At 37.4% G+C, this 9,268-nt stretch overlaps 1 protein-coding gene across 1 annotated transcript; it reads right to left on the bottom strand.

Moving 5' to 3' along the window:
* Window positions 1–7,237: 7,237 nt before the first annotated feature.
* K441DRAFT_574963 (uncharacterized protein) lies at window positions 7,238–7,549 on the bottom strand (the record flags this gene model as incomplete). Its single annotated transcript, XM_067644131.1, has 2 exons — window positions 7,238–7,329; window positions 7,357–7,549. Coding segments are annotated over 2 exons (285 nt in total), but the record flags the coding sequence as incomplete, so codon positions are not given.
* Between the last annotated feature and the right edge of the window lie 1,719 nt (window positions 7,550–9,268).

Below are 9,268 nucleotides of genomic sequence, written 5' to 3'. Positions count from 1 at the left end.
TATTCTTACGTACGTATATATATATATATATATAATCTATTATGGCTATATACTGTCTAGGGTATAGGCCGTTACTAAGCGCTAACTAGAGTAAACTAATACAAATTATACCTACTCTAATTTAGTAGCTAACTATAAGGGCTATTTCTCTGTCTTTTGACGCTGTAATCAATATAGGAAATAAAGAGAGAGTATATAAACCTAAGAGATAAAGAGCGTATATATATGTCGAAATTCCATCCTATAACCTGCCTATATCCGCCTATATCCTTGAGGAGCGCCTCCTTAGCCGAAGTAACTTACTGTCGCGTTCTGACGCGTCCCAACGATCGCGAAGCGCGTCACGACCACCGTCTAATACCTCTGCATTATCTCGATACCTTACAAGACGTCTAGAAAACTATCCGTTAACATGGATATATATAGATCTACCTCTATAGCAGCTAGCGATATGCGGCTTTTCCTACTCCACGAAATCTGGGAAAGATACTTGCTTTTGTCATATCTGTAATAAAGTAATAAGCGTATAATAGATAGTCACTTTAGGAGAATGGAGTAATGATAACCTCCTTGACTCTTACGAGGGGGATTGCCTTCTAGTAGATATAATATTTGATATAATTAATAATGTTTCTAAAATCTATATACTAAATAGCTACCCTCGTTCCCGAACCCCAGAGATATTATCGCTACTATTACTACCCTCTACGAGCCCGCTTTAAGAACGCCTATTAGAATACGCTACTGCCACTCCTCCCCCTCTTACCTCAACCGATTTACCTACTTAGCCGTTACCCTCCTCTCCTCGCCTAGTTTCTCCTATCCATCCCTTATACGCCGCCGTTGCGTCTCGCCCTTACCTAATGTTACTATCACCGCCATTAAAGCCTTATTAATCTTTAGCCTCTATACCGCCAGTACTAATAATTACACTGCGTACTTCTAGAGCCTCCCCGCCAGTACTAGCGACTACTCCATTACGGCGCCGCCCACTATATATATCGTCGCCTGTCCTCTTTATATACGACCTAAAACACCGATTCTAAAACAAGTCAAGCCCCCTTTATAACTAGCACCTATATCACTCTATACGAAATCCCCCCAATACTAGTCTTATATAACTTTTATATACTATCGCAGACCTTATCGGATTGTATAATACGAGCTATATCTTTAAATATGATCATTATCCTCCTATATAGGATTAGCGGGGCACGAACCGTATACGCAGTTTTCGTTTATTTAGGCTTATAGGAGATTATATTAAGATCTAGAAAAACCACTATCAAACTAAGATAGAGCAAAATGGTACTCTAACTTGCTATATTTTAGCGGTATTGTATTACTTTCCTTTATTTCCTATATTGATTACAGCGTTAAAGGAAGGAGAAATAGCTCTTATAGTTAGCTACTAAATTAGAGCCAGTATAATTCGTATCAGTGTACTCTAATTAGCGCTTAGTAACGGCCTATACCCAAGTTAGACGGTGTATGGCTATAATAGAACATATATATATACATATGTAGCTGTCTAAGCATGGTGCTTTACTATTCTAGGTAAAGCTTACTGCTAAAACTACTAAGTCTAAGTAGTTTTTACCTTAGTAAGCTTAGACTATAGAATTAATTAGCGGATATACGTATATCCGCAAGCGGATATCGCTAACCTTTTTTATTAAAAAGTTAATTCTACGGTCTAAGAGACTTTCGTAAGGTTTCTTAGGCGAGCCGACTTGTTTTATATGTAGAGTAGTTACCTTCTTTAACGGAATTAATCTACACCCCTATAACAGCTATCATCTTAGAAATACCGTCAAATTAATCTGCAGAAGCAGCTCTACAATTGATAAGTATATCTACTCCATGCGCCTCCACAATATCTAGCAGAAAGCGTCGCTAAATAGGCGATTCGCCTACTTAGGGTCTGTATAAAGCTTTGCACTAAGCTCCGCACAAAGCTTTATATATAGAGGCTCTGTATAAAGCTCTATACAAAGCTCTATATACGGAGGCTCTGTATAAAGCTCTGTATAAAGCTTTGCGTATAGGGGCTTTATATAAAGCTCTGCGTATGGGGGCTCTGTAAAAAGCTCTATATATAGAGGATCTGCACAAAGCTCTGCGTACGGAGGCTCTATATAAAGCTCTGCACGAAGCTCTGTATAAAGCTCTATATAAAGCTTTACACGAAGCTCTATACAAAGCTTTATACGAAGCTCCGTATAAAGCTTTATGTACTAAGGCTCTATATAAAGCTCTATATATAGAGGCTCTGCATAACGGCTCTGCGTATAACAGTTTTGTGTATAACAGCTCTACTATAAAGGCTCTATATAAAAGCTTTATGTAGAGCTTTATATAAAGCTTTATGCAGAGCCTCTGTACGCAAAGCTTTGTGTAGAGCTTTATATAGAGCTTTATATAGAGCCTCCGTACGTAGAGCTTTATATAAAGCTTTTATATACAAAGCCTCTGTACGGCCTACCTAAACAATAACTACCTAAGGTTCCCTAGGGTGGCTATTATAAATCTATATGGGTTTTATATATATTAGCTAGCGTTTAGTATAGTTATAGAGCTCTAATATCGTTAATAACGCGGTTTTTTTTTTAACGAAAATGATTATAAGACCTAAAAATACCTAAGTAATAAAAATGATATAGTCTAAAAGCCTAAGTTCTGTTATATAATCAATCAACTTTAGGAAGTAATATAAAATGTTAGTGTTAAGCTATTTCAATATCCGTAACCTCCGTAACGCGAATATCGCTGACGCCGTCTACAAGTGCTACGAAACTCGCTTAGATGTAATTTCGGTGGTTTTGTATAAATGTAGTTAATTAGCTTACGGACTGATTAAAAATCCGCACTAATAGAATTACGTCTAAGCTTGCTGAGGTAAAAGTAGTTTTGCTATACGCTTGGCTGCGGGGTTTATTATCTACTAACGCCCGTACTTTCACTTATATAGCATAGGACGGGTTTAGCAGCAGCATAATTAGCGGTATTTATAGCAGGTGATTAAAGCGTAAAAATACCTTAAACTCGCCCCCGCTAGTAGGGAGGGTGGCTAAGCCGCACCGACTAGACCCTTATTAAGATGTACTGAATTTAATGGGAGTGTAGGAAGAAAATTGTTAACTAGAAAGACTAAGCCATAAGTAGCGAAAACTAGGCTCTAGAGTATACGAGCTTAAGGCTATAGGGGTGTTCCGCTTAAAGCTAAACTATTAAGGTAAAGGCTATACTTATAAAGGTACCAGGGCTAATATTTTGCTTACCGCCTTAGTAAGGGTCCTGCGAACACCAAAACTCTCTATTTATACTTCTCCACAGAACGCGTCTATTTTTATAGTATGCTAGATAGTATGCAAGCTGTTATAGATGTAAAAGGGAAGTTCACTAAATTAATAAAGGATTTTATAAAAAAACACACCAAAATTGATTGTAGATAATGCGATAATTCTGCCCGATAATTCTACCGGCCGGGCGGTGAGTAAAATATTAGCCCTAGCACCTTTGTAGTACTATAGGGGTTGTAGGGCAATACGGCTATCCCGCTTCTGGATTTACTATATAGTTAGGAAGTAAGGCTTTTGTTTATTAACCCCTGCTTAATAAGGCATTAGGTCGCCATTAAAGCGCAATAAGCTTAAATATTTAAATACTTCGCTTAGTATAGAATCTTTCTATATCTATTTATAGCTTAATAAGTTTTTAGACGGAATATATTAACTTTCTAGTAGATCTAAGGCTGTCCGAAGTGACGCTAGTGTATATGCCTATGGTGAATTGTAGTATTATAGGCTAAGTAGGAGTTTTCTATAGAAGATATATAGTTTAGATAAAGCTTAGGATTTAATATCTTTATTCCGAGATTATTTACGCCTCTTAATTGTTGTTAACTTTGTTATAATAAAAAGCACTAGTGGGTTTCCGGTATGTAGGGTTTTCCGGCACACAGAGAGGGACGTTAAAAGTGTTTATTTACGTATTTTAGCGTATTTTTTTAGCCTTGGCAGAAGCTAGCCTTATTTAGGTTATGGCGCTTATCCTCTTAGGGTAAGGCTATAGCAGAGGCTCGTGTAGAGGCTTGTGTTTATATTATAGCCAGAGCTATTTAGTTTTATTAGATAACTAGTTTATTAAAATGCCTAATAACCGATCTAAATTAAGTTAATCAAACCGACGAACCGGTTACTCTTAAGATTTTGGTTAAACCGAACCAATTCAATCTAAAGAGTCCTAACTATTGATATCACTGGCATAAACCTCGTCCGTCCTTATAATGAAAACCTTCTCTTTAATAAAGAAAGGTCTATTAGACCCTTATCTTCCACTAAAATATAGTATCTTAAAGAGCAAAAAGTCTATATATATTCTGAACTGGTCACAGCTACCGCTAAGAGTGAATTGTAAGTCATCCCGATATAAGGGAAAGGTCAATAGTATCCCTCTCCGATTCCGGAATTAAAAGTATAGTGTTTATCCTATTAGCAATAACGTCCTTAAAATATATTTAAGGGCTTAGTATATATTTATTCGTATTATATATCTTTATCCTTCCCCTCTTTCTTATATACTCTACCGCTACTTGCCTTACCTTTAATGGCTTAGAGGGATTAACTAGGAGGCTATGTGCTAAACTCTAAGTGCCGCGTTCTATAATCTTAAAGTCTATTTAAATTTTCTGGGTCTTTGTCCTCTAGTTAGAAGCAGAAGTTAAGTTAGCGGCATTTATTACTGCGGAATCTGTATTATCCCGCGCAGTATAGGTGTTTTCACTAACTTCTATTTAGTCTTGCCGTATTTAATAGTCGTTTTAGGGTGCAGTCTTTAATGCCTAATCTTCTTCTACTAGTTCTTAGCCTATTAGTTCTATAAGTTTGTCTAGGTTAATTTAGGTAATTTGTCTTTGGTCCTGCTCCGCTATTAATAAAGGCTTCTGTCCTTTTGCTAGTCTCTCTTACTCTTCCCTTACGGTCTTTTCTTCTTTCCTTGCTTATATCTCCTATATCTATCTTTCTTGCTTAAGCGTAAGCCTCTCTTACTTAGCCTACCGCTGCCTCTCCTCTTTAAGCCTCTTCTGCTCTATCCTCTCTTGTTCTAGCCTCTCCTACTCTATCCTCTTCTATTCTAGCCTCTTCTGCTTAAGCCTCTCCTGCTTAAGCCTCTCCTACTTAAGCCTTTCCTACTTAAGCCTCTCCTGCTTAAGCCTTTCCTGCTTAAGCCTCTTCTGCTTAAGCCTTTTCTGTTTAAGCCTTTCCTGCTTAAGCCTCTTCTACTTAAGCCTCTCCTACTTAAGCCTCTCCTGCTTAAGCTCTTTTGCTTAAGCTTTCCTACTTAAGCCTCTCCTACTTAAGCCTCTCTGCTTAAGCTTTTTTGCTTAAGCCTTTCCTGCTTAAGCCTTTCCTGCTTAGCCTCTTCTGCTTAAGCCTCTTCTGCTTAAGCCTCTCCTGCTTAAGCCTCTCCTGCTTAAGCCTCTCTACTTAAGCCTTTCCTGCTTAAGCTCTCCTACTTAAGCCTTTTCTACTACTTAAGCCTCTCCTGCTTAAGCCTCTCCTGCTTAAGCCTCTTTTGTTTTAACCTCTCCTACTTAAGTCTCTTCTACTTAAGCCTCTTCTACTTAAGCCTCTCCTATTTTAACCTCTCCTGCTTAAGTCTCTCCTGCTTAAGCCTCTCCTACTTAAGCCTCTCCTATTTAAGCCTCTCCTGCTTAAGCCTCTCCTATTTAAGCCTCTCCTACTCTATCCTTTTTTATTTAAGCCTCTCCTGCTCTATCCTCTCTTATTTAAGCCTTTTATGTTTAAGCCTCTCCTGGTTAAGCGTCTCTTATTTAGCCTGCTATTGCCTCTCCTACTTAAGCCTCTCCCGCTTAAGCCTCTCTCGCTTAAGCCTCTCTCGCTTAAGCCTCTCTCGCTTAAGTATTACCTATTTAGGGATCTGTGCTTGCCTATAAGTTATGCTACTATTAATATTAGTACGGTTTGGCTTTTTAAAAAAGGCGAGGTATACGGATCTTTGGATAAAGAATGACGTTATCTTATCGGCTTGTACCCTATTAGTGTGTAGCTTATCTAGAAATAGTAAAAGCTTATCTTATTCGTGATCGTGAGTTTTTAGAATCCTATATCTCTTCGGTAACCTATTAGAATAATTAGCATTAACTATAGCTCTCGTTTCCTCCTCTATTATCTCTTAAGCGGTAGAAAAGAAATCCACTATTTACTCTATAAAGCCCTTAAAGGTAATAGGATTGTATTGCTAGCGGCCTGGTTTCCTAGCTTCTCGTAAAGCTATATAGGCGATCTCCCTGTTAGCAGACCGCTAAATTAAACTGTGGATCTAGTCGGACTTAAAGCCTAATTAGTAGGTAAGAGCGGCAAACTTATATAGGGCAGTCTTGCTTAGACTATTAGTTGGCTTTACTAATAAATTATCCTTCGCCTTTTTACGCTGCGCCAGGATCTTAAGGAAATCGCGTATAGTACCTATCTATATCTATTGGCGTCCGAGGTCTACTTAATTTATAAGACTTTTTGGCCTAAATACGAACCTAGATTCGGACTCTTAGATTATACATTAATTGGTCCGCTGGTTTATATTAGAGAACATTTACTATAAAGTATAGGATAAGGAGTCCTCACCTAATAGCGGTATCAGTCGTTTCACGTAGTTAGCCGGGCCTTATAGGTAATTAAGATCCTTAAAAAAACTAAAGAAAGAAGGGATTAAGCGGTCGGTGGAGATAGAGAGCACTTCACTCTATATAACTTTACGATCTTATTTATTAAAATTACCGAAGATCTAGCCGCGCCGTAACTAGCTATATAAAGCTCTGGCATCTACGCTACATGCTCTAAAAACAGTAAGCTCTAATACTATTATGGTAGGTCTATCCACCTTCTATATTGCCCGTCTGTTACTATTAAAGATCTTAGACTAGATATACCTAATGTAATTAAAATAACAGAGAATTGGCTATTTAAATATTGTTAGTAACTTATAGCGCCTAGATATAAATCCTTACCTTATCGCATCCTATATTAAGCTATATATATATAGTGCCTAGTCTTATGCCTCCTCTAAGCCTAGGAATATCTAGTTATAAGTTAAATACCGCTCTATATTCTGGGCGATTTAATATACGCTTTAGATTTTGCTTTTTCTAGTTAAATATAGCGGCCAAACGAGCCTACTATCGTTCCTTAAAGTACGCATTCCCTAACAATTGGTACTAGCGAATTTTATAATAGATTTTACTATCGTTAGGCTTCTTCTTATAAGAGTACTCTTCGATTATAGTCGTCTTTAGTTTATGGTTAATGTCTAGATATAATCGGAGTTAGAGCCTACTGCGCATATAAAACGGGAATTTCCTACCTATAAGATATAGATCTATAATCCAGCGCTTATCTCCTAGAGGAAGGAACTCCGTAGCTGCTTGAACCCAGTATAGGCTATAGAGACATTCCAAACGGAAATTAGAAGGAAAGTTTAGCTTTATATAATTATCACGTAGATAACCTATTAGCGCCTCGGCAAAAGTTTCTAAAAGTTAAATAGCAGCGTTAAGCTGCTTCTAATCGATAACGGTAGGAAGATAATTTTAAATATCTAGGCGATCGCAACCATTCTTCTAGAAGAAATTCTTGAGTCTTACTATATTTGCCTTGTCCTTTTCGCATATAAAATGCAGTACTTTAAGATTAACACTAACAGTACCTCTATACTTAATCCTCCTCTCCACTATAAATCTTCGTTTATGCTTAAGAAATCGTGCGTTTTATATATCTATATGGCCTATTTGATAATATTTGCTACGGGAGAATAGGTTATTTATTATAACTAGCATAAGTTTTTAGCTACGCTTTAAATATTATCCTTAAAACCCAATTCTGGGACCCTCTATTTTTAGCTAACCGTAATTAGGGGATCCTAGTCACGTCTAGAGAACAGCTATGTCTAGAGAATAGTTATATTTAGAGAATTATTAGATACCTAATTGGCCTAAAATAATCGGTCCTCTTAGCAGCGCTAAATAGGAGAACTACGCTAGAGAATAGCCACGTCTTAAAAATAGCTATGTAATTGGCCCAAAATGATCAGTCCTTTTAGTAGCGTTAAATAGGATATTATATCTAGAGAACGGCCACGTCTAAAGATCGGATATCTAATTGGCCTAAAATGACTGGTCCTCTTAGTAGCGCCAAATAGGACACCACGTCTAGAGAATAGCCACGTCTAAAGATTAGATATTTAATTGGCCCAAAATAACTAGTCCTCTTAGCAGCGCTAAATAGGACACTATATCTAGAGAATAGCTATATCTGGAGATTAGATATCTAATTAGCCTAAAATAACTAGTCCTCTTAATACCACGTTTAGAGAATAGCTATGTCTAGAGGTCGGATGTCCAATTAGCCTAAAATGACTGGTCCTCTTAGTAGCGCCAAATAGGACACCATGTCTGGAGAATAGCTATGTCTAGAGATCGGATATCCAATTGGCCCAAAATGACCGGTCCTTTTAGCAGCGCCAAATAGGACACCACGTCTAGAGAATAGCCACGTCTGGAGATCGGATGTCTAATTAGCCCAAAATAACCGGTCCTCTTAGTAGCGCTAAATAGGATACCACGTTTAGAGAACAGCTACGTCTAAAAATCGGATGTTTAATTGGCCTAAAATAACTAGTCCTCTTAATACTACGTCTAAAGACAGCTATGTCTAAAGGTCGGATATCTAATTGGCCTAAAATAACCGGTCCTCTTAATACCACGTCTAAAGAACAGCCATGTCTAGAGAATTATTAGATGCCTAATTGGCCCAAAATAACCGGTCCTCTTAGCAGCGCTAAATAGGAAACCACGTCTATATTATTGGATGCCCAATTAGCCTAAAATAATCGGTCCTCTTGGCAGCGCTAAATAGGAGAACTATATCTAGAAAATAGTCACATCTAAAGAGTAAAAACGCCACGTCTAATAGCTATATCTAGAATAGCTACGTCTAAAGTAGTTACGTTTAGCAACTAGTCTAATAAACGGTTATATCTGGAGAATAATAGTCTGCGGAAGGTTATAACTAGTCTAAGTCTTACCTATTTTACCTTCTTTCCACCACGCCTAATATATCTCATTACTATAGATTTAAACGCGGTACTTTTATTAATATAGCCTTAAGAAGAAGTTTATAAAGCGCCTCTAAACGCAAAACATAAGTATAATATAAAATCTATAATCTAATATAATTAAGATAGTAGAGGT

The sequence above is a fragment of the Cenococcum geophilum genome (assembly GCF_001692895.1).
Source record: "Cenococcum geophilum 1.58 unplaced genomic scaffold K441scaffold_39, whole genome shotgun sequence".
NCBI classification, from domain to species: Eukaryota; Fungi; Ascomycota; class Dothideomycetes; order Gloniales; family Gloniaceae; genus Cenococcum; species Cenococcum geophilum.
This window is presented reverse-complemented; position numbering and strand designations above follow the sequence as displayed.